Below are 26,373 nucleotides of genomic sequence, written 5' to 3' on the forward strand. Positions count from 1 at the left end.
ACATCATAATCCTATTGAGAAAAATTGGAAATAATTTCATTTATCTCTTTTATTAAATATACAGTATCTGACGTACGTGAAATCATTTCCCTTGCATACGAGAGAACGACAGCATTCGCATGCTTGATACGATCAGCCTTATCGAAAAATAATTTGGAATTTTCCAAATGTTCCGTAAAGTCAGCATGAAATACGAAATTAACATTTGCAATTTCTGATTATTCATAGGTTAGTGTCATAGGGTTAGTCATCTTGCTAAAGACGGCAAAATCAGTAATCATATTAAAATTAAAGGTTAGTTTTTCAGGTAAACTATAAGATGAATTGTGAGTAAGCGGTTCTTTAGAATTAGCATTTAGAACAAAATAATATAAAGCATTAAAACCTTTAACATATTCACAAACACAAGGTGAGTTTACGATTATTAATGCGTCTTCCAGTTTTTTCTTTAGGTCAAGATTCGTTATTGGTTCCTTACATTCCACAACTACAGGGTCTTTATAATTAAAGTTCCACTTTGAAATAGCTATAAAAATAAAACTACCCGACCAAATGTCATCAAACTTGGTAAATGTCTATAAGAGGTCATGGGATTTTAGTCCCCGCAAAAAAAAAAAAAAAATTCAAAAATTTACCACCAGCGGAGAATGGCGCTGTATGCAATAGTGTTAAACAAATATGAAATATGTAAATTTGTTTTACACGGCTTTTACTGTAAATTTGCCGTAAACCTTGTGGTGTCATTGGACCTCGGCGTTTTCCTCTTACAGTATGGAACTTTTGTAAAGCCCTCCGTTCATTGCTGTCGCATTCATGGTAACATTTCACGAGCAAAGCACGGTCTTGCATGGTAACAGACATTGTCGACTCAGAACACTGACAGCTCAGACAAGGCGCCTCACTTTTATAATTGCAAAGTCACATGACGTGTAAAACAAATTTGCATATTTCACATTTGTTTAACACTATTGCATACAGCGCCTTTCTCCGCTGGTGGTGAATTTTTGACTTTTTTTTTTTTTTTTTTTTTTTTTGCGGGAACTAAACTCCCATGACCTTTTATAGACATTTACCAAGTTTGATGACATTTGGTCGGGTAGTTTTATTTTTATAGCCATTTCAAAATGGAACTTTAATTATAAAGACCCTGTACATAGCCTATATTAACATTGTTATGCTCATAAGTACCAAAATCAATTCTCTTAGAGTAAAGTATAAAATAGTTAAGAAGAATCTCGAGCTTAGCTAACAAAAATGCAAGAAAAAACCAACGACTTGCCCTTTGGTTCATTCCTGAACGAAGAAAGGGCTTGACGAGTAAAGTTAAATCAATTTGAACGCGCCTAGGTGAATGAGGGGAGCTAGTTAAGGAATTTACTTCAACACCGGAATCCAGTTGAGAAGTCCAGTTGAGATTTTCATCCATAATAACAATTAAAAAAATTAAGTTTAATAAAACAATTAAGTTAATAAAATATAATTAATTAAAATTTAGAGCTAGAATGAAACATCCGTCTAACACACAGCACAAAGAAGTTAATGATATTTAAATTGCATATTGAAATCATCCCCATACATCTACAAAACCTTATTCATGGATCAAATACACATAAATATAGTTGTGAGACATTAAGGGGGGACCTATACATTTTTTCTGTCCCCATTATTTTTTATGATACTATGAAGGAAAATAGAAAAAAAGCACACAAGTATAATGACAGAAAAAAGGCACATCAAATACATCAAATGAATTTTTCGAGAGAAATTCTCAACTCTAGTTTTTTTTCGACTTTAATATTTCTCTTCGCTTGTTTTGTGATTTAGTTGTTTGTAAATTGTTAACCCTCTTTTTCATGACTTTGAATAATTTTATAAAATTTAAGAATTTTTAGCGACATTTCAGACTTGAAATATTTTTGAGACATTTCAGACTTGAAATATTTTTGAGACATTTCAGACTTGAAATATTTCTGAGACATTTCAGACTTGAAATATTTTTTTAAATAACTTCAAATGAAAGTAAAAAAATTCTAAAGTTAGATTTTGAAAATATTTTCAAAATCTTTAGAATTTAACTTTAGAATTGAATTTTTTTAGACATGGTAATCTTATCAAACTGTTTGACTCTGAAAACATTTTGATGATTTTTTGCACTTTGAAATATTTTCATGTTAAAGAGTTTTGTACACAATTATAAAGTTTAGATTTGCTTAGCCATTTTCAGAGATAAGAATGAATACGAAAAAAAATAAAAAAAGTATAATATGTATAAATTTACTGATATTAATTTAAACTATTTATATTTAAGGTTAAAATTTGAATGATTTATATTTAAGGTTAAGTATTGTAACTTACTACTTAGCTTTCTTTTCAATAGGTTCATCTTTGTGTCATTCCTGATTTTTTTTGTCTCTTCATCTTCTTCATATTCACTAGAAGATGGTGAGGAATACATTTCTGAAAAATTAATAAAATTTTAAAAATAAATAGTTATTGTTGTAGCGTATATACATCTAATTGCTGCAAATATTCTGGTTTACCAGCCTAAATGAAAATATTACGAGTTCTCGTAGATTTTCTAAAACTTTTTTAAAATGAGCTATGTATTAAATTTTAAATTTTTCTTCTTTTTCAGTATTTTTCTGAATCCTCAAATTTTAAAAAAAAATGATTTTCTTATTTCAAATTATTCAACAAATTTCATTTAAATTTTACATTTTTATTCAACAAATTTCATTTAAATTTTACATTTTTATTCAACCAATTTCATTTAAATTTTACATTTTTATTCAACCAATTTCATTTAAATTTTACATTTTTATTCAACCAATTTCATTTAAATTTTAAATTTTTATTCAACCGATTTCATTCACATTTTATAATTTAAAATTGTCTTCCATAAAATTATATAAGAATTTGTATATCATGCTATTTTATGCTGAACATCCAGATTTAATTTGCACCAGTTGCCATTTATTACAAGGGGTTTCAAAATTTCTCCAATACATATTATAAATAAAAATATAAAAAAGTATTATATATGTTATAACTATTTAAACTATGAGTGCGAATATTATACTATTTATAAATCTGATTATTATAAACACCGCGAAATTTCATCACAATAAATTAAAAAATAAAATACATAAGTTTAGCTTCTCTTTGTTACTTCAGACAGTCAAATTGAGCTTAATGTTTTCAGACCTGATTCTTTAGTTGATTCATTAGATTTTGAAACTAGTCTTTTTTTTATTGCTTTAACATTAATCTGTAATTCCTAATTAATACACTTTTTATAAAACTTTTTTTCACAATATTCTAAAAATATATATTAAGTGTAGTAATTATGCAATATCTTAAGTATATAATAACGAGAAATTTTTCGAATTCATATGAAAAGTATACAATGTAATTTTTATTCATAATAATTTTCGCTAGAGCAATATTTGTAATCAACGTGTTATTTTAATTTCTCTTCCCTGACCGTCCTTTGCCATTCAGGGAGAAGAGTTTTTTTTTGAGTAGAAATGTCTGCACTGCAAACTTTAATTTGTGTAGATATAGTTAATTAAAATATAAGAAAAACTAATCCACATTAGCATTACAGGGAGAGGAAAAACACGAAAACATCCCAGGGTTAGCCTGCATACCATTATATATCTCTTAGATAACCATAATTTTCTGTAATTTTGTATTTGATAAACATTTGTGTTAAGTAAACTTGCTTCAATCTGTTGTTATGTTGTAAGTTTTAATGGAAATCTATTAAATACCTTTCTTTCAAAAAATTTCGGTATTGTACTTTTTTATAAAGTAATTTTGATTATTTTGATAAATCTTTCTATTAATTAGAGTGAGCAGCTTCACAAATCTATATATTAATGGGAAAAAGTGTGTTGAGGCAGATAATTAAATTGAGGGACTTTCTTATTTGTTTTAAATAAATAAAAGAAATATAAAAGTATCTGTTTTGGTTTGTACTCTACGAAACTTTGTTATTTAGAGTCAAACATTTTTTTTACAAAAACATACATAAGCATTAGAAAATATAATCAATCGTCTATTCAATTTTATAATGTCCAAAGGCCAATGAATGTATACCATCATTTAAAACATGCTTTTTGTCATAATAATAAGAAAAAGCAACTTTATTCTGAGTAACTGTGGAAAGAGTTTGTTTTTTTGAAATGATTGTTTGTTGAACATTTTTATTCATACTTTCATTTTTTAAAATGTTTTTATACGTCTCTATATTTGTAGTTTTTTAAAGTGCATTTTTTTTATTCATTCGGCACGCATTTTAACTTTGTTATCTCCATACGCAAATGCGTACATTTTAGGCTTAAATCCGACAAATTCCTTTATTGGAGTTACATGTTCCATTTTTAAATACCCTAATTTACCACGATTGGAGGAGACATTTAGTGTCTGAAATTACTGAAGTCTAAAATATGAAATTTATGTTTTAGATCATGGTATGCATCATTGGTTACAACGTTTATATATAAAGAATCCGTATCCATATATAATAAATCGATGCCATCATTATAATATTGCTTAAAATGATTGTAATACAATTTGTTACTTTGTTTTTGCGCTAGTGTGTTCGGATCGCCTCTAACGCTTTCCGTAACGTGTCGATTTAGTTGACGGGAATATTGAATCTGTTTCTGACATCATTTTCTCTAACCTTGGCCAGACCGACATTATGAGATCCGCGAAATTCTTTATATTCACAAATAAGACCTCTTCCTAAATGTACAATATAGGGTGGCACGTTCTGCACTTTGCGAGAACTTTCTGCCAGGTCGTACTTTTTCTCGACTTTTTTGGGCGTTTGGCATCATTAGACGGGGTCTCAAATACACCACTGCAAGTGAATTCCTCATCTATATCATCTAGCAAATTCACAATCCTCTTTTTCGAATCTTTAAATGAAAAAATAAAAACTTTTTTTCAAGAACAATTTAATATTAAAATTTTTCCTATTCTCTAAATCGGAACGAAATAATTTCGGAAAAAGAATACACTTACCCATTGGTAAACGAGGTGTACTCATTCTTAGTGCAACTGTGCAACACAAACACACAACTTAAAATGCTTTGAAATAAAGAACGCTCTGAGAGTATTTATACTAAATAACAGATCTAAGTTAATCCATTCGAAAAACTAAATTAAAATATCAAATCCCCCTCCCCCGGGTAGTACGCTACTGAAACTGAGGAATCACCCGCACGGAATTATTTCTGTCGCCGTCATCGAGTTGGTTAAAATCCAGCTCTCTTCTATCTAAAAATGAATCTCATTATTTTTCTTACACACTTCTTCCCGAGGAGGTAAACCTAGGAGGTGATCGCTTCCCGCTCTTTATCCAGGCGGTGCGTTACTAAGAATGAAATGCCAACTCCGAGAAATTGTTTCCATAACGTCTATCTTTCCTCTCGAACTTTCTTTTTAATTTCAAACAAACCTGCTTGCTCTAATGAAACTAATTTTTATTATTCTTACAATTTATTATATTCCTTTCACGGTTTTTAGTGATTTAATAATTTCGCGAATAAAAAACACTTTTTTTCCGTATCGAAAGAATTTTCAACCAAACAGAACACTTTTCCACCGAAAACGACGACTTCAAACAAAAAAAACAATGACAAACTGAAACCAAACATCGCAAACAGAAACTTTCAGCGAAAATAACTCTCGACGAAGCATTTCTTTTTTACTTCCAAATGAAACAACTTTTAATCAAAGAGAAAAAACAATTACAAACTGAAACTTTTAAAGAAAACACGAAAATAGCTCCTGACGAAACGTTCTTTTTTTTTTTATGAAACAACTTTCAACCAAACAGAACACTTTTCCCACCGAAAACGACGAGTTCAAACAAAAAAACAATGACAGACTGAAACCAAACATCGCAAACAGAAACTTTTAACGAAAATAACTCTCGACGAAGCATTTTTTTTTAAAATTTCAAATGAAACAACTTCCAACCAAACAAAACACTTTTACACCAAAAGAGACGAATTGAAGCAAACATGAAATAAGCGTGATCCAGAGGTCCCAACGCGAAACCTCATATTCTCGCGGTGATCCAGAAGTCCCAACGCACATTCACTGATCCAGAAACGCCTACTGATGCAGGAAGTACCCAACTATATACTACAATTCAGTATATCTGGATTTTCTTGTTGCATTAACTCGACAGGGATACAAACAAGCGGCTACACTGTAAAGAAAGCATTTGTGGTCGTTGCAATCAATATTTATAACTGCCTTTTTATTTCTTAATTTTTTGGGAAGGACGATGTGTCCGCAACCACCTCTTAAATTGGCATAGTTGCCTAAATGAACATCGATGTAAGAAACCTGTTTGATAACCCACCCGCTTCCGTTATTGACAAAGTTATCTATAGAAGTCAAAATTTTTGTGAACGATCGATCTATAGCTGGAAAAATTTGGAAACGAGACGAAATTTGTTCTGCAAATGAGCAAAAGTAGAAACTCTGCATAAGTTCGTTATCCTCGTCTTCATCTTTCAGTATTTTAGAAAAAATAACGGTCAAGCAAATAATTAAGCGCAACCTTAAAACAGGGTTCTGGTCTATGAGATTAAAAATTAGAGTTCGGGCATCGTTATAGAGCACATGGGAGTCACTAGAGTGTATGGGAGTAAGCTCTGTATGCGCGCTTAAATCTACCAAATGAAGATTGTCTTAATTGGAAATTCATTTTTTAAACAAGTACAAATTTTTACAAGCAAACCATTAATAATAAAAATACATTAATACAGTCAATGGCACTTTAGATTTAAAAACAATTAGAGTTCAAATGAATACACATACAATAAAGCATAAAGTGAGATTATAATATAACAGATAGATATTGTCACTTTAGATATTTAAAGAATAAAGTTCATAATAACACATATACAAAAATTATGTCACTTTAGAAGATGTATCATGTTAAAAAAATGGGTTATGAACATTTTGTATATAATAATTTTTAAAAATAAAACTCTCAAGTTTATCAATACTCGCAATAAATGTATATAAATTTATTGAGAGATATGCTCATGCAATTTTGAAGTCAAATCGATCGGAAAATTAAGGCGATTCTTAATATCGCCAGCGTCGCCGGTTTTCCGGAGATCCACGTACTGGACAGAACGGTACTCAGCTATCTCAATAAAGAGACCTTTCCCCACATTAATGCAGAAATTTGGAACTCGGGAAGACTCCTCTGGATATTCCAAATCGAGATTCAGGTCAAAACGCGGAATCTTCCCACGAAGAAGAGCTGGAATGCTGTATCTTTTGGGGGCTTTGAGAGGGGTGGTAAAGTCTTGCGAATCTTCAAACAAAGCGTTGTTTCATGATGGGATGTTGTTTCATCTTGTTGGGCCGTCGTTTCCTGTTGTTGCTCATCTTCGGATTCTGAAGTCTCATCTTTGTTCTTTTTTGTGGTGGTGGGGGGTTTCTTCTTCCTTTTAGCTTGATATTGCTGGGGGGATGACCTTGAATGAGAAGGGTCAGTTGGTCGATCAGTCCGTCTTTTCTTTTTCGGTGTTGACTTGGGCATTGGAGGTATGGCGGACATTTTTCTTATTTTTTTCTGTATCTCTGAAATATAAAAAGATAAGTTATTTTTTCCTATAAATATAATTTATATCTCTTCTTTAAATTCGATGAAAACCAGTGCCAGATTAAGAACCTCAGAATCCCTAAACACTTAAATTTTTTGGTTGTCCCTTAAATGTAATTAAGAAGATCAATATAAATTTTAAAAAATATTTTTTCTTAAAATATGGGTTAAGACGCAATTTATTTTTATAGAGGTCAATCGTCAGGAGCCCTAATCCTCTCTTTGGTGGACTGAAGACTGCTATAGGGATACCGATAGACTCACCCATGCCGCTGTTGAGGCATCAATATCCATCTGTAATTCTTCGTCTCTTCTGAATTTACGACTTTCCTCTTCTTGGGTTGTCGGGTGATCTTCGAGGGTTTGTGGATGGGGATTGTTGTTTCTCTGTCTAAGGAGTAAACAAGATGCCTCATAGATTCAAAATTGAGCAATTCAGAGTTTCTTGCGTTTAATGAGAAACCCCTTACCTTGCAGCAAGTTTTTCCTGATCGAGTGGTATAAGCATAGTTCTTTGCTCCACCTAAAATAAATAAAAAACTGAGTTTCCATTTTTAATCATAGTGAAAAAGAACTATCATTTGAACATATTATACTTACCAGAAACGAACGTTTTGATGACATCTCCGTCTAATTCATCGATAAAATCAACAAGGAAATTGCCAAGAGGAGGATCATTTTCACCGTTGCTTGCATATATTACCGAGTCCGTGTCATGGTATAAAACGGACTCTCCCAATTTGTCCATTTCGGAGTATAGCTTGATTCTTGCCCATGCAGTCGTAAATGTCGCAATGAATACGTTTGTCGCGTTGTCCTGCTCAATAAACTCATGACTGGTTTCCCACTGCACAGCGGCTATTTCAGAGCTGGGAAAATAGATGTCTTTGATTTGTAAATAAAAAGTGATTAAAATACTACAATAAAAAACTTTATGATCTGTATTTAAACTAATAGATTATTTTTTTCCTTCTACACAAATTACCTTTTTTGTTGGATCTGCCAACAGCTTATTTAATTCAGGTAGCGAGTTGACATACGTTATACGTGTTTTAGCCAAGTTCATCCCCCACCTAGGAAGGAAAAAAAGCATGTTAAACTTTTAAGATATACATTAGCAAGGAAAAACAATTTGATAGGAAAATTAATTACCTTCCCCAAAAACTGTTAAGAGAAGCCTTTGAAACTTGTCTTAGACCACGGTGCTTTTCTATGTTTTCTGGATCTAATTTTATCCCTTCTTTCTCGAAATACTATTGGAGATATCTTTGTTTGTCGTCTTCTGTCACACAATCTCTCGGCCAACAGCTACTTTGTTGTTTAATCTTGAGAAAAAGATCAATGTATGACCTGAATAGGTCTTCAAATGATTTTTCGAAGTGGTAAACTTCATAAATCTGTAATACGAATTATATAATTAATAAAAAACACTTTTTTTTGGTTACTAACAACGTAAATAAAAAATTATTACCTTGCCTATCCTTTTCTTATTACCAACTTGACTTCTTCTGTCACCCAAGTACCGATTATTGCCCGGTCTTCTTCAGCGTGGGTGCAAGTAGTTTGCGACAAAGTATCTGCACATCGGAGACATTAATTTTTCGTTTGCTCTGTAGGGAAGAACGGGTAAAATAAGTCCTTTGGAAGCAAACACTTTACATTTAACAATCCCAAAATAGTTATCGATGTCTTCGAAGTTTGCAGTAATTATTTGTGGGTGCCCGACAGAATAGTGGCAATATTTATTAACCTGTAAAATTAAAGAAAAATAATAATTAAAAATAAGCCATTTAAAAACCGCTACCGTTTTGCACAGAAAATGCAAGCCTGTGTACTTACCCAAGGGTATAAGGAAGTGAAATCAACATATTTAGCTTTCCCCTCGTAGAATAGTCGTACAGCGTTTGTACAGCCACCGAAAAAGGATTGATTCCCTGGGGTTTAACCTATCTATCATTTTGTGATTTCTCGCAAAATCACGTAACTCCAGTATTTCTTTTTTCATCTCTTAAAATCGATGCTTCCAAAACTCGTAGTCTAGGGACCTCAATTTTTCTGTAGTTTCACTTGTCTTCTTACTCAATGTGGCCTTGGTCACTTTTTTTAATGGATGCATGGTATCCTCATCGAAACAATCCGGACAGCCATGGAAAAAGCATCCCTATTTATTAAAAATGAATGTAGATTCAATTTAAAAGTAATAACAAAGATTGGATAATTAGGACATCAATAAATACCTACATAAAATTGGTATACATTTTTCGTTTTTCTGTAGTGCCTATTAACAGACACTCTTCCTACTCGTACCTCTTCACTTCCATTGCACTCATGTTCAATTTCGATGTTTTGCTCTCGAGCAAGAAAATCCAACCATCTGATTGCGTCGGGACTATAGTTGGTTCTATTAACATATCCATTTACTGGTACCATCGCTATCGTATTTGGCTGAATATGCTTACTCCTGTGCACTGCCATGCAGAATGAAACAATTGTTATATAACTGTAACATACAATATAAAAAAATTAGATAAAATTAAAATCTGTAATAATAATAATAATTGTTTGCTTCACATCAGTAGTATGATATGGTCAGGAAGTAACTCACTTGTGTCACGTCTGACTCACTTTTCCCATGTTAAATCCCATAGAGAAAAGAGGAACGGCCAAAAGTTTTAGTGGCAACGCTTTTTCGAACGATATTCAGCTCTATCACGGTGTCTGAGTATCGATCGGATTTCTCTAAGGGAAATATTTTCTAACTCACTCGGATAATGTTAAACGTTTTTCGCGATTGTTTGCGCTCGTTATGATATTGGGTTGGATTTGAAATATATAAAAATATGGACGTGTTTTAGAAACTATTTCAAGTAAGTGAAATAAAAGGAAATTTTTAAAATATCCGAAATAAGTGAAGGAAATAAAAAGTTGATATGATTACCAGATGAAATAGATAAAAACTTACTGTTTATGGTGATTATGATTGAAGGTTTGTGTCTCCGTCAGTAGTCGCCCATAGTTGTATAGTGTAGTACATGAATGTTCATTTAGGTCATTAATGAATGAATTGAACAATTGAGTTTCCAGGAAATAATGTACAAATCGTTGAATGTAAATTTAGATTTTATTAAGCATAATTTGAGATTTAGACAATGGCCATTTCTTCATCCAAAAAATAAGAAATCCCTTAAAGGGATGAAATCAGAATACTCTCGATTGAGAGATCATACAGCCAGAATATCATTTCTGACGGTTAGAAAATTGAGACTGGGGATTCCCCCAAAGGGCTCCCAGCCTCCACAAATTTGAAATTAAAAGTGAATATAATTATTCCCAACGGACATAGAAAGTATGGGTAGGAGATCCATAATTTGGCGATTTTTCCTAATATACCATAGCCAAAACAAAGCCAACTAGCATATCAACATGGATTTAAAAGAACACCTTGGCGATCACGAGTCGCCAACAAATTTATGAGAATTATTACAACCATGCTACCGAAACATTTAGCCGTTGGAAATTTAGAATAAATAAATTTAGAATAATATTAATAAAAATAAGCTTAAGTAATGAAAGATATTTAAAAGGATAGGAAATAAATATGTAATGCCAATTGTGGCATCACATATATCCCTGCTGAACACAGAAAAAAATATGTATATATAGTTAGGGTTATTATACGAGTGATCTCTATTATTTTGGTAACTTCTATTAGGGTAAAATCTATTGCTTCTAAAGTTCCTTCGAGTTTGAAAATTTCTATTATGTTGATTAATCTGCACATCCGATTGAGAAATATTCAAAAATTCTCTACAAAATTTCATAATGTGACCATGTTTGCCACAGAAAACACAAAAATTCTGCTGAAAGGTATGTTGGTTATTATGATAAGGGGCTTTACGATAATTACTACTATTCGAATAATAAGTTTTATGTTTAAAATTCCTATTTTTGTTTTCAAGTTGTCTTCTATTTCCATCAGATTTATTTTTAGTGTCATTATTATTTGAGACAATATTGTTTATCTGCTCTTTTAAATTTGAAATTTCTGAATTTAGATTTAAGATTTCATCATTACCTTTAAATTGGTTGTTAATAGCTGAGTCGATATTCTGAAGTTGCTGTGCTCTTTCAACAGCATTCTCATAACTTTTAATATTTTCTTTCAAAATTGTGACCTTGTGGCATCACATATATCCCCGCTGAACGCAGAAAAAAATATGTATATATAGTTAGGGTTATTATACGAGTGATCTCTATTATTTTGGTAACTTCTATTAGGGTAAAATCTATTGCTTCTAAAGTTCCTTCGAGTTTGAAAATTTCTATTGTGTTGATTAATCTGCACATCCGATTGAGAAATATTCAAAAAATCTCTACAAAATTTCATAATGTGACCATGTTTGCCACAGAAAACATAAAAATTCTGCCGAAAGGTATGTTGGTTATTATGATAAGGGGCTTTACGATAATTACTACTATTCGAATAATAAGTTTTATGTTTAAAATTCCTATTTTTGTTTTCAAGTTGTCTTTTATTTCCATCAGATTTATTTTTAGTATCATTATTATTTGAGACAATTTTGTTTATCTGCTCTTTTAAATTTGAAATTTCTGAATTTAGATTTAGGATTTCATCATTACCTTTAAATTGGTTGTTAATAACTGAGTCTATATTCTGAAGTTGCTGTGCTCTTTCAACAGCATTCTCATAACTTTTAATATTTTCTTTCAAAATTGTGACCTTAATATCATGAGGAAGAGCTCCCATTAGATGCGTGTACTTTAAAGTATCAATTGCATCTGAATAATTTAAATTAGGATACACTTTATTGAAAGTTATGTTTATCCTATGAGCTAAGGATCTTATTGTTTCCTGAGGTTTCAACAAAATATTATTCAAAGCAAAAATAGATGAATTATCATCTTGTCTAAAAAAATCCAAAAATTTATGTTTTATTTCAGCCAGTGTTTTCATTTTAACCAATGAAGGTTCTTCAATATAAAATTTTAAAGCATTGCCTGAGATTAAAGATCTAAAAGTTGCAATAGCTTGTTCGTCATTTAAAGATTTATTTTTGCATCTTCTAATTGAAGAAATAAAAACTTTAATGTGATTGGATCACCAGCAAAGGGTTGAATATGAAAGTTTATATTATTCTTACGTTTAGACATATTTAATAATCAGATAACTTAAAATTATATATTGATATATATATATGAAAAATAGTTATACCATTTAAATATCAAGTTAAGAAAAATAATCAATTTTAAAAATGAAAATATAACAGTAATAATAAATTGTAATCATTAAAATAAATAGAATATAAGATATTCATATTAAATGAAAATTAATTCCAAAAATATTTAATGAGAATAAGAAATAATTGCTTTAAAAAAATGTTATGCATTCAAAATATCAAGTACTGGATCTGTAAAATAATCAATTAGAAATTGAAAAGCACTTAATAATGCAAGTATCTAATAATTGTGTTAATTTAAAAAAATTTTACTACAAAAAAAAGGCACTGTAGTTTGTGTAAAAAAAATTTCTCTCTGATTTTTGATTCTCTTGTAAGTGAAAGAGAGGAAAAAAAATTCACTGTTAAAAGTGACACACTTGACATTCATCTCCGTTTGCTTTTCTTGAGAAACACTTTCTTGAAACACCTTCCTGAGAAACACACTGATGGAACAGGAAGTCACACTTTTGAAGAGGTAAGGAACACCGTAGAAATTGATTTCAATCAGTTTATGAGAAACACAGATGACTCGTTTTTCTTCTAAAAAAAACATCTACGGCTGGAAAATGCACTGGTAGGCTGCGCTGGACATTAGGAGATTTTCATCAGGATCTTGAAGAATAGGACACAAACAGGATGTAAATAGGATGCAGGCAAATTTTCTTAAATGATAATCATTATCGTTTCCCTGTCTTTGGCACTATTTTATGACGGAAGGTTTGTGTCTCCGTCAGTAGCCGCCCATAGTTGTATAGTGTAGTACATGAATGTTCATTTAGGCCATTAATGAATGAATTGAACAATTGAGTTTCCAGGAAATAATGTACAAATCGTTGAATGTAAATTTGGATTTTATTAAGCATATTTTGAGATTTAGACAATGGCCATTTCTTCATCCAAAAAATAAGCAATCCCTTAAAGGGATGAAATCAGAATACTCTCGATTGAGAGATTATACAGCCGGAATATCATTTCTGACGGTTAGAAAATTGAGACTGGGGAGGCCCCCAAAGGGCTCCCAGCCTCCACAAATTAGAAATTAAAAGTGAATATAATTATTCCCAACGGACATAGAAAGTATAGGTAGGAGATCCATAATTTGGCGATTTTTCCTAATATACCATAGCCAAAACAAAGCCAACTAGCATATCAACATGGATTTTAAAGAACACCTTGGCGATCACGAGTCGCCAACAAATTTATGAGAATTATTACAACCATGCAACCGAAACATTTAGCCGTTGGAAATTTAGAATAAAAAGTTATAAATAGATTTTTGTTTTCGATTAGTAATGAAATAAAAAGTATCCGTTGCATTGATTTATAGGAGAAGGATAAATATTATATGTTCATGTTCGTTTTTTGAAAGATTAAGTCTTTGATTTATTTTTAAATGTAATTCTATTAATAAAAATAAGCTTAAGTAATGAAAGATATTTAAAAGGATGGGAAATAAATATGTAATCTAGCACATCACAGTGATGTGCTAGATTCGGTGCATTTTTTCCGAGAAGGGTGTTCAGCGGATTCAGGGTGTTGAGGGGAGGTGCTCCTTATGATTCTTGTGGAGGCGGTGGAAACAGCGGAGTACCAGGCGGAAATGTTCCGTATTTTATAATGTACTTCTCGTCATCGGTAAGGTTGTTTACATCTGGGTTGTATATCGCGTTAAAGAAATGCACTCCTGTTAAATCGATGTTCCTCGGATTAGGAACTGTTGAAATAAATGTAATAAATATTTAACATAGATATGTATATTATTTTAAAAGAGAGGGGGAGAAAGGGCAAAAATAAACAAATAAACTTACGTCTCTGGCCGGGACACCTCTTCGATTCATGATGTAAAGATGAAGCACAATCTTTTTTGCGGTAATATTCATATTACTTATAATCGCATGCATTCGTCGGTCATTTCCTTTCCACACTTTGCAGAGAATAAAATGAACAGATGCTTTTAACGGATATATGAATATTTATTATTCAAGATTTGTCAACACACGAAAATGATAATACTATATTTATTCTTTGCTGCTTTGGCATACAATTGGCGCGAAACCCCCCAAGGCGCGACGGAATATAAAATACATCAGGAGCATTATTATCATTATATCTAAATGGGTGTGTTACTGAGATGGATTTCTTGAAAAATGTTCCGCACAAACGCATCTCTGTCATTATTTTGTTGAGTTTTGTTTGCATCCTGGAACCGTTGATGTAATTGAAGAGTTTTAATTAGGACGGAGAAATAATAAATTTGAATAATTCGAGTTACACCTTTTCCGCAAACATCGGAAGAAGGTTGTTTTTTCACATCCGCTCTAACGGGACACTTTTTGAGATTCGATATTTCTGGCGAGACGAACCGTAAATCATCGGCGTTCAGTTGAATGAATTAGAATTTCGACGCCTGTGTTTGAAATGTTAAGACTTGAATTTCCAAGCTCGTGCATGATAGTCGGACCTAGCCAGGCGGCAAAGACGTGACTGGTTCGCCAAATGATATAAAACGATGCGTACGTAAAATCACCAAGAAAAATTAAATGCTGCTACTTGTATACCGCACCCTGGTTCCTAGAGGTACCCGATTTTTAGTTTATCAGGGGCTTGTCATTAATAAAAAAATTTTACCTGTCTCACCTTCTGCAGCACTAGTCTTGTTTGCTAGAAAAAACAGATGGCTAAAATATTCTGTAAACCATTAGTCTGTTAATAAATTATTTTAAAATATAAACTTGTATTTTTTCAACTTTCATTAAATCCTTTTTTTATTCACACACAATACAAACACGAAGACATCCGTAGGTCCCTCTCAAGGAGACCTTCCAGAGTGCGGGACGAGGACCCTTCTTCTATGGCACTCCACGGTTTTTTAAGTGGGTCCCATCCACTAGGCACGATTTTTTAAGTGGGTCGCATCCACTAGGCACGATATTTTAAGTGGGTCGCATCCACTAGGCACGCTATTTATGAGTGGGTCGCATTCACTAGACATTTTGATCCTTTGAAATCCATAAGGGAGAGTTGTATAATCGGCCTCGTTAATAATCCTCTTGTCGTAAACTATGCGATACTTCTTTGTTTCCGTCATGTTCACAACTTCCTCTTCTTTGGCTGGCGGACAATTTTTAAAGGATTGCAGAGAGGTATTGTGGTTTCTCTGTCTAAAGAGCACACAAGATGTTTAACTGAATCGAAATTCAGGATTTAAGAGTTTCTAAAATTCAAAGAGAAACCTCTAACTTTACAGTATGTTTTGCCCGACTCTGTTCTTTAAGCGTAGTTTTTTGCTCGGCCTGTGAAAAACAAGCAATGCTTCTTTAAATTTCTAAGTAATTACATTAATAACTGAAAAATATGAAATTAAAAAAATGTATTTACCGGAAACAAATGATGTAATCACATCTCCGTCAAGCTCATCTGTAAATTCTCCCAAGAAGTTTCCTAAAGGTGGGTCATTATCTCCTGTGCTCGCATAAATAATGGAATCCGTGTCATGGACGGAATCACCAAAATTATCCATCTCTTCATAGAGTTTTAATCTGGCCCATGCTGTGGTAAAAGACGCTATAAATACGTTTGTTGTTGTGTCTTGGTCGATAAATTCCTTCACAGCTTCACACTGTATTGCAGCAACTTCGCAACTTGGAAAATACACATCTTTAACCTATAATTAAAGCAAAATCAAATTTAAATTATATTTGAGGAGTATTTTAACTGTAAACATATATTTTACGTAAATACACACAAAAAAAGATACCTTTTTCGTAGAATCAGCCAGCATCTTATTAAACTTCGGTAGGTCATTTACGTATGTTAAATGGGGTTTGCAGAGGATCATTCCCCATCTAAAAGAATTTTTTTTTTATTTGTAGCGCAAGAGAAAAAAAATTCAAAACATTCTTTCAACTATATATTCTCATTCTTTTAAAGAAAAAAAAAGAAACCCACCTTCTCTAAATATTGTTAATATATGCTTTGGACACTGCCCCCGTCGACCAGGATTTTTTTCAATTCTTGTTGGGTCCAAATCTATTCCTTCTCTGTTTTTTTCATCTTGAATGTATTGTTGTTTATGTTCTGGACTCACACAATTTTTAGGCCAGCCACTACTCTCTTGTTTGATCTTCAGGAAGAGATCGATATATGAACGGAAGAGACGGTTGGATTTCTCCTTAAGTTATATACTTCGTATATCTAAAAAAATAAGCAAGAAATAAGAAAGATAAATATACATACATAATATTTTTATGATTATTTGAAAAAATCAGAATTAAAAAATTGAATAACCACCTTCACGATTCTATATCCCTTCTTAATGGCAAGTTTAATCTCCTCGGATACCCAGGTTCCAATTAATGCTTTCTACATAGCGGGAACATCAGTTTCTGATTAGATCTGTATGGCAGAACAGGTAAGTACAGTCCTCTTGGTGACTTTACATTTTATTAACCCAAATTAATTATTTGCATCCTGAAAATCCGATGTTATGATTTCCGGATGACCAACTGGGTAGTCACAATATTTGTTTACCTGAAAAATAAGAGGCGATTATATTAAGCAAATAAAGTAATACTTATAACATATTAATAACATTTGTTCAGGAATTTCACCCTGAAAAAAATTACTTACCCATGGGTATAGCGATTTGAAATCGACGATTTGAAATCGCAGTATTTATTTACGTAGATAAAGAAAATAAATATAAATGCAATCACTCGTGAATAACTCAAGTGTACATTAGGCAAACGAAATTACTGAAACATTCAAATTTCCAATAATAATAATAATAACTGATAAACATTTTAATTGATGTAACATTCAAATTTCAAAAAATTATGCATATATATATCTAATAACAGGGCTACAACCCTGTTATTTTAGGTCGTTTTTAGTTCAAATTAGTAGGAGTCATGAGCCAATAAATTCTTCACAGGCTTTATTTAGATGTTAGATGGTGAATGCAGAAGTTCTCACCCACTCTCCCCAACTGGAGGGGGGAGGACAAAAATCCGAACAATTCCGGCAAAGCTTAAATGGGAAACTTCATACACCAAAAGTCATGCAGAAGCTGTCGTTCCTGCATTAAATACTACAACCAAAAGTAGGTAAAAAGGCCAGTCGTGCATTCATTGTATCCCTACACATCATCGAAAATCGTTTAATACTTCCTTATATGGAAGTGAAAGGGGAAAAGATTTTAAAATAACTCCTCCTTTGAAACATAAATCTAATTTGTAATTCATTGGTATGTATCAGCCTTAAAGTTCCAAAATAGAATATCTCTACACTTCTTTTTTCGATTCAGTGAAAATGGAATTAACAATTAATGTGGCAGATACAGCGGAAGTGATTTTTACAAATGAATCCTCACCATTTTTGCTAAAGAAACTTTACTCGAATGATGAAGAACTTGTAATAAAAGGTACGAAGATGCTTAAAATTGATCCGCATGTCAAAATAGAAGTCGGAGAAGCATTTAATCTACGCATTTACGAATACTACAGAATATCAGAAGTTAAAACACATTACGAGGAATTAAAAATAGACGTAGGTATGTACAAAAATCCCGAAAGTTTCTTTAACTCATTTATAAACAAAGATATCAGCGAATATGAATACAAAGTTGGTAGTGGTTTCTTGGTCAAATTTAACAGCGAAACCATACATCAACAGTCTGTCAGAATTAACGACGAATCAAGTATCTTCCCGGCTGAGCTAACCGCCATCGTCTAGCTATCTCTTTGGCAAATGAGAAAAATATACAAGAGTTGGTAATTTTTTCGGACTCCAAATCCTCATTACAGGCCCTCGAGAATCCCACACCAAGAGATCCCATGGTTAAAAACATTAGAAATATAATCCAAAACAGGAATTAACTGGATTAAGGCTCACTCGGGGGAGGCTGGAAATGAGGAAGCGGATGTTCTGGCAAAAGCTGGTACCTTGCTTAGTGATGTAGATTTTTGTTATTCTATCACAAGACCACAATTTAATAATCAACTACGGCAGGTCAGCAGGGTCTTATGGCAAGAAAGGTGGGACCGTTCATCTAATGGGAGACATGCATACAAGTTTTTTCCTAAAGTCAGTGACAAACATTTAAATTGCCACTTTTACATCAGCCAATTCTACACAGCCCACGGAGTGTTCGAAGAATACCAATCTAGATTTTTTTCAGAAGACATCCAGCTGCAAATACTGCGACAAAAGCCAAACAGTTGAACACCTTATTGCAGAATGCCCTAAATTCTCGACACTCCGTGGGAATTATATCAACATCAGGGAACCAATGGAAAAATGGTGTAGCATAAATTTTTGTGAGTAATTAAAGTTTCTGCTCTAGCAAAGCTGCTTAAAGATTTTTACAATGGTAATGAAGTCCTATTTTCGTGCATAAATCTATCGAAATTTTTAATCCAAAAATAGTGACCTTTGTAAAGAAATAAATCTATTTGAATCCATTTTTCAGCCAACTCGCTAACACGTACGGGAAAAATATCATTGTCTTCGAAACTGTATACATTGACTTTAACTTTTCAAATTTGCTAATTTTGTTTACTGTCATCGGGAATTTAATATTACCTAGTTTAAAGTTTTTAAGAAAACGTTTGTATTTCTACGGTTTATTGCTGTTATTTCGGCAAGGATAAAGACAGGCTGCAATATAATATAAAAAATAATTTGTCGGTACACTCTATGTTAACAACAGCTTTTTTATCTTTTTGGGTAAATGTATGAATCCGCATCCCCCTCTTAAGGATCTGTAATTACCCAAATGAAGGTCTACAAAGGTTATCTGCTTTAAAACCTAACCGCTCCCATTTTTCACAAATTTATCAGTAGCAATTAGGATTTTCGAAAACGCCTTGTCGATTGCCGGAAAAATTTGGAAACTGTACAAAATTCTCTCTGCATACGAGCAAAAATAGAAAGTTTGAATTTGAAAAGAAAGTTGAAAGTTTCATTTTTCTCGTCATCGATCCTTTTCGAAAAAAGTACATTTAAGCAGATAATCAATCTAAGTCTTAGTTCTGGGGAACTGTTACTGATATTGTAAATAATGTTACGAGCGTCGTTAAAAAGGGCGTGGGGATCGGCGTAATTTGTGTCAGCTCTGTATGTTCGAGTTTGTCTACCGAATGCTGATCGCGAAGGTTAAATATCATGATTAAAAAAATTATACACTCATCAGAATACTATAATAAAAAATATATTTTTTTTTGAAAAAAAAAACAATAAAAAAATTTATATAATGAGCAAAATAATCAGTAAATTCAGAAAATAACTTTAAGAGAAAAGGAAATCCGAATAGCCATTTAACCACATGTAAAACATTATCTTTAAAATAGTCTATTCTTATTGCTTAAAAATCTGTAAAATCTTATATCTTAAAAATTTTATAAATCTGGGAGATTAGAACTTTTTTTTCCTCGTTTATGAATTTGACCTTGGACATTTATATATATAGACAAACAAAAAAACAAAAAAAAAAAAAAGGAACATGCATTTTGTGAAAAAATCAATCAAAAATAACTAAATAAACAAATATAATTAAAAAAAACAATTACTAGTAACACCAAAACTCTCGAATAAAAAATAATAATAAATTAACTCAGAGCACGTGGAACAGTACAAAATACCATAGCATCGATTGCCTTTTTGAAAAGTTCCAATTGATCCAGCGGGAAATTCAACCTGTTCTTTATGTCCCCCGTGTCACTGCTCTTCCGAATTCCAATATACTGAACTCTTCTGTTATCTCAAGATTCAGGCCTCTTCCTACGTTGATTGAGTATTGCGGTACTTTCAAACCGTCTTCTATCTGATCCTCGAAGTTCAAATTGAACTTCGGCAATTTAGGATGCAGTGTGGGCGTCGGACGAGTTCCCTTTTTAAATGGAGTTATAAAATCCTCGTCTATATCATCAAAGCTACGTTTCTTTGTATCAAAAGTTTTTTTGCTAAAAAATACAGATCGTCTTCAATGAACCTTGGACATATATATAAAAAGACAAACAAAAAAAAGGAACATGCATTTTGTGAAAAAATCAATCAAAAATAACTAAATAAACAAATATAATTTTAAAAAAAACAATTACTAGTAACACCAAAACTCTCGAATAAAAAATAATAATAAATTAACTCAGAGCACGTGGAACAGTACAAAATACCATAGCATCGATTGCCTTTTTGAAAAGTTCCAATTGATCCAGCGGGAAATTCAACCTGTTCTTTATGTCCCCCGTGTCACTGCTCTTCCGAATTCCAATATACTGAACTCTTCTGTTATCTCAAGATTCAGGCCTCTTCCTACGTTGATTGAGTATTGCGGTACTTTCAAACCGTCTTCTATCTGATCCTCGAAGTTCAAATTGAATTTCGGCAATTTAGGATGCAGTGTGGGCGTCGGACGAGTTCACTTTTTAAATGGAGTTATAAAATCCTCGTCTATATCATCAAAGCTACGTTTCTTTGTATCAAAACGTTTTTTTGCTAAAAAATACAGATCGTCTTCAATGAACCTTGGACATATATATAAAAAGACAAACAAAAAAAAGGAACATGCATTTTGTGAAAAAATCAATCAAAAATAACTAAATAAACAAATATAATTTAAAAAAAACAATTACTAGTAACACCAAAACTCTCGAATAAAAAATAATAATAAATTAACTCAGAGCACGTGGAACAGTACAAAATACCATAGCATCGATTGCCTTTTTGAAAAGTTCCAATTGATCCAGCGGGAAATTCAACCTGTTCTTTATGTCCCCCGTGTCACTGCTCTTCCGAATTCCAATATACTGAACTCTTCTGTTATCTCAAGATACAGGCCTCTTCCTACGTTGATTGAGTATTGCGGTACTTTCAAACCGTCTTCTATCTGATCCTCGAAGTTCAAATTGAACTTCGGCAATTTAGGATGCAGTGTGGGCGTCGGACGAGTTCCCTTTTTAAATGGAGTTATAAAATCCTCGTCTATATCATCAAAGCTACGTTTCTTTGTATCAAAACGTTTTTTTGCTAAAAAATACAGATCGTCTTTAATGAACATTATTATTATCCACAGGATTAAAATTGACGAAACCGATCGGGAGAGATTAAAATTTATCAGAATATATGAAAACTGACAAGAAACAATTATATATGCCCGCTTGTTGACGTCATGAAACCTAAGACGCTGATTGGTTAAGGGAGAAAAAACTTGGATGGAAAGTAGAACACGCTATACTATCGTCCAAGAAGTTGGACCAAGTTCTTGGATGGTTGTTTACACGATCCAAGCTCAAAGCAAAACAAGTTTCCGTCAATATCAATCAATCTCTGTCCAAGAAATTGGATCGTGTAAACATGCCTTAAGTTTCTGAACTAATGGATTTTGACGCAAAAGCCCAAATATATCGTGTTAAGTGGTCAATAATTAAAGTTAAATATTTTTTAGTTGAATTATAGTAATTTAATCCACCAACACTGTCTATTGCTAGTAAGTCATAAGACTGGTAAGGATTGTAATAATCCAAATCTTTTTTGTCTCGATTTTTTTATTTAGTTGGCAGGTTTGACAATGTTTGCATAATTTAGTTATATCTGAAGTTATGTTATTCCAATAATTAACTGGTGCTATTAAGTTAATCATTTTTTGAATTCCAGTATGATTAAATTTATCATGAGCAATTTGCAGTAATTTTAATCTTAACGAAAATGGAACAATTATTTTAGTAAAACCTTTTTTACGTACACATAAAACATTATAAATATCAATAAAATTACCTTGCAAGTTATCTTTCCTTTGAGCTTCTCTTATTTCATCCAATTTTAACAAATGGGATACATGAACATTATTATTATTACTATTAATGTTACCTGTATTTCTTTATCAACATAAATTTTAGTACTGATAGAATTTAAATTAACTTGGGTAAATTGATTTACACAAATTGGTAAATGTGATTCAAAATCAGTTTGAGTTTGTTTACATTCAAACTGACTATTTACACTTTCAATAAACGAATCAGCATCAGGATCAACAATTTCTTGCATCCCACAAATCAAAGAGTCTCCTATCAGAGTTGCCGTTCTTGATTCCAAATCAGTTAATGATTTTCCAGACGCAGGGCTTCCTCCTGTTTTTTTCTGGCTGTTTTTTATTGCGCTTGCCTTCGCCTTTACATTGGATTTGTAATCAATCCATGTCTAAATTAAATAGAACAGAATCACTTAACTTCAAATCATTATCAATAATGAAGAGCAAAATAAAAACCTTGCCTTGAAAATAGAATTTAAACTGCAAATTATAAATTCTTTAATTATCAAAACAAATAGAGTGATATAAATTCTAAGCTCAGTGACACGACAGCCCATAGAGGGCCAATGCCTACTGTGCCCATCTCAGTTTTCCTGATATGGGCACGAAGGTGCATGAGTAGATGTTCCGGTCAGGTTTTAATTATTAGACTAATAAATCTTTTAATTATTAGACTAATATATTTTTTAATTATTAGACTATTAATTTTTTAATTATTAGACTAATAAATAAAATTAATCTAATCGGTAATAAAATAAAAAGCTTACTTGAATAAAATGATATGAATACTACCTTCTTGAATAAAAAAAGTCTTCGTTCAACCTCTATTAAATCATAATTAAAAAAATTCATAACTTTCAAAGGGCAAATTGAAAACCATCTGTTTAACAACCATTTAGTGATATATAGCATGAATGCTGTTTATACATTTAAAAATTCTGATATTTTAATTTTTTTTTCTGGTTCATTTCTACTATCCACATAATAATGCATTTAAAAGTTAATTTCTTAAAAAAAAGCATACATGTGATATGCCGATACAATGTGCTTTTGTAATACAATTCTGAAAAACAATATTTTTGTTTTTTAATCGCTATTAGAATCCGCAAACCAAAGATCTGATTGCAATTCAATAATATATACTACTAATAAAAATACACATTAGTTTTTTAATTATCAGATTAGTTAGTGAAATTTATCTAACAGCTCTCTGTTTATTATTATCAAATGTAACCACAAAAAACTTATTTCAGAGATGTATATTAAATTCATTCAATAAATGTAAATATCAAATATTAGTGCAATAAAATAAAAGTTTTACTTACACGAATCCATTTTTCTGTGCTTTTTGAGCATGATCCTTCCGCATTCAACTTTAAAGAAAGCTCTTCCCACAGTTTTTTTTATCGCTGTGGGTAAAGTCATTAAGCAATTGATTCCGGTATAATTTTGGGTTTTGTTCCATGTAGGAAACCATAATTTCTAATTGAGCTTTGCTAACTATTTTTCCACTCATAACTACAAATAAATCAAAACAGCAATTTAACAGAAATAGATACTAAACCTAAATGGCTTTTTCAAACAGCTTGTCGACGTGTGAATTGCATCAGAATGCTTCGAGCATTTTTATTGGCTGATAGCACGGAAAAAGCTTCACCCCTATTCTACTCATGAAGTAGACCAGTCCACGGGTCTACTCGACTGATATCAGCGTTCAGAATATCGAAATTCAAAACAGTGGACGGTGTGACGTCAGGGGAAGGCGTCACTCGGGGAAGGTCTACTTCGACTCGTGGTTTGTTTAGAATACCAGCCCAGAACTCAGAACTGTAGGCTCTCGGGGATGGGACAAGCATTGCTCCATAGTATAGCTCCAGCTGCAGACAACATCTCCAGATAGCAGCGGACGTAAGGTGGTGGACGATGGGGTGGGGAATCCTTCCTTCGACGCCAGCACACTAGGCCTAGTTCCTACCCCCTCATGTGCTTAAACAGTTTCGTCCGCGAAGCCTATCCTTTTCGGCTTCTAATAACAGGGCTACAACATGGTTCCGGCAGATGTTTATTGGAACACGCTATTCAGCAAGAGACATGCGAAAACCATCGCTCACGCATTAAATACTAAGAGATATGAGGTGAAAAGGCTCAGTCACGGCATAGTTTGTAACTTTACGCATCATCGATAATCATTTAATGCTTCCTAATATGGATGTGAAAGAGGGACAAGATTCTAAAAATAAATTCTCCTTTGAAATATAAATCTAATTATAACTCAATGGTATGTTTTCAGCCTTGAAGTCCCAAAATAGAATTTCTACACCTATTTTTTACCAAAGGCATTTTATGAAAACGAAAGAGTTTCAATGTTGTTATTAATACAAAAGTATTTATAATTTTTGTATTACATTCCCCCCAAAAAAAATTTGGTAAGCCAAATTAAAAAAAATTGAATACTTTAAATTTTTGAAATTTAGGTCGGTACGACTGTTCCTTTTCCCTACTACAAATAGCATTTTTTCAGTTATGTGTAAAAAAATTATTTACAATGACAAAAATGTAAAAAACATGATAATGCAATTTATGTGTTTAGTCAACTAAACAGAAAGAAAAAGAAACATGTTTATATAACTATTCTACTAAAATTTTCAAAAAATTTGTCACGCGAAAATATACGCAATTTTTTATGCGAACGAACTAGACAACATGTCATTTAATCAGAATTTAAGATTCTGTGTGGTTAAAAATATACACAATTTTTATGCGAACGAACTGGACAACAAGTGTCATTTAATCTGAATTCAAGATTCTGTGTGGTTAAAGGGTTACTTGATGAAAGTCTGTATTCCCCTCTAAAGTGAAGGAAAACAGAATTTCATGAAGCAGACGGAAATTGAGAGATCCAGATTGGACACATACAAAGATAGTTTATAAAATTTTTTTTCACCTTGTTGAGAAAAAAAAAGTTCAACTTACATCACCATCACATCCAAATGATGCTGAGGTGAACATCTCCACCCGCGATTCGGATCTCTCAAAAATATAGGGTTCACTTCTTCCTTTGAAGAAAGTAAAAAAAAATTTCTTTTCTTTTGGACACTATTCATGATTTAATTTCCACATTTGTGGGCTGTGATATTTCCTAAGCTTTGATACATGTACCATTTCAAAATTTTGTTTACTTACATTATTCTTTTTATTTAATTAGTAATTAGTTTCTTGGTCATTCTTTCTTTTTCCTATTTTTATTATTGTTACCCTTTACCTTATTTTTTTCAATGTTTACTTTTACTGAAACATCTTTAACTTCTATTTTTTTCCATCATTTTTAACCTTAACATTTTGAGAATTCTGCTGTCTAATGTGCAAAGATAAGTTGTCATTGTTAGAATTAGCAGAGGTGATCAGTCTCTTATCAAATTTAGTAACAACTGGCCCGACACAATCAATAAACAAACAAAAATCTTTGCAAGTTTGCAACCCTAATAAAGCATATGGTAAATCAGTATCAAGTTTAAAAAACTTAGCTGAGTTAACAATTTCGCCTATTTTAAGGGGAAACTCACAAATTTTGTTAAGTGTTAAATGTCCTTTTGTTTGAGTAATATTTAATTCCTCACATTTTTTAATAGGAATATATTTAATTTTAACACCAAATCTTTTGGTATTATATTCAATGTTGACCC

The 26,373-nt window shown here is 32.1% G+C and overlaps 3 protein-coding genes across 3 annotated transcripts in view; 2 read left to right on the plus strand and 1 right to left on the minus strand.

The window, feature by feature from the left end:
- The window catches only part of LOC147803354 (uncharacterized), a 4,549-nt gene extending 2,149 nt beyond the window's left edge, over positions 1-2,400 (plus strand). Inside the window, exon 2 of the mRNA XM_087151261.1 lies at positions 2,378-2,400. Coding sequence (XP_087007387.1) covers positions 2,378-2,400 — 23 coding nt within the window. The remainder of the gene's footprint in view (positions 1-2,377) is intronic.
- The window catches only part of LOC147803352 (uncharacterized), a 48,402-nt gene extending 28,300 nt beyond the window's left edge, over positions 1-20,102 (plus strand). Inside the window, exon 2 of the mRNA XM_087150961.1 lies at positions 1-20,102. This exon is cut by the window's left edge and continues 12,727 nt beyond it. The gene's annotated coding sequence lies outside the window, so the exon portion shown is untranslated.
- Positions 16,211-16,742, minus strand: LOC122272100 (uncharacterized). The gene is made up of 2 exons (XM_087150962.1): positions 16,643-16,742; positions 16,211-16,549 (listed from the first exon to the last, which is right to left on the minus strand). Exons 1-2 carry the CDS (start codon positions 16,721-16,723, stop codon positions 16,211-16,213), a joined length of 420 nt encoding a protein of 139 aa, XP_087007088.1. The 5' UTR covers positions 16,724-16,742.
- Positions 20,103-26,373: the final 6,271 nt, after the last annotated feature.

This window comes from Parasteatoda tepidariorum, chromosome 9 (assembly GCF_982258835.1).
Source record: "Parasteatoda tepidariorum strain Cologne lab strain chromosome 9, Ptep-v5.0, whole genome shotgun sequence".
NCBI lineage: Eukaryota > Metazoa > Arthropoda > Arachnida > Araneae > Theridiidae > Parasteatoda > Parasteatoda tepidariorum.

Excerpts from the sequence above, each read along its gene's own strand:
- LOC122272100 (XM_087150962.1), bottom strand. The coding sequence starts at position 16,723 with ATGATCCTCTGCAAACCCCATTTAACATACGTAAATGACCTACCGAAG. Across the intron at positions 16,550-16,642 it reads TGGCTGATTCTACGAAAAAG|GTTAAAGATGTGTATTTTCC; the intron begins GTATCTTTTTTT and ends CTTTAATTATAG.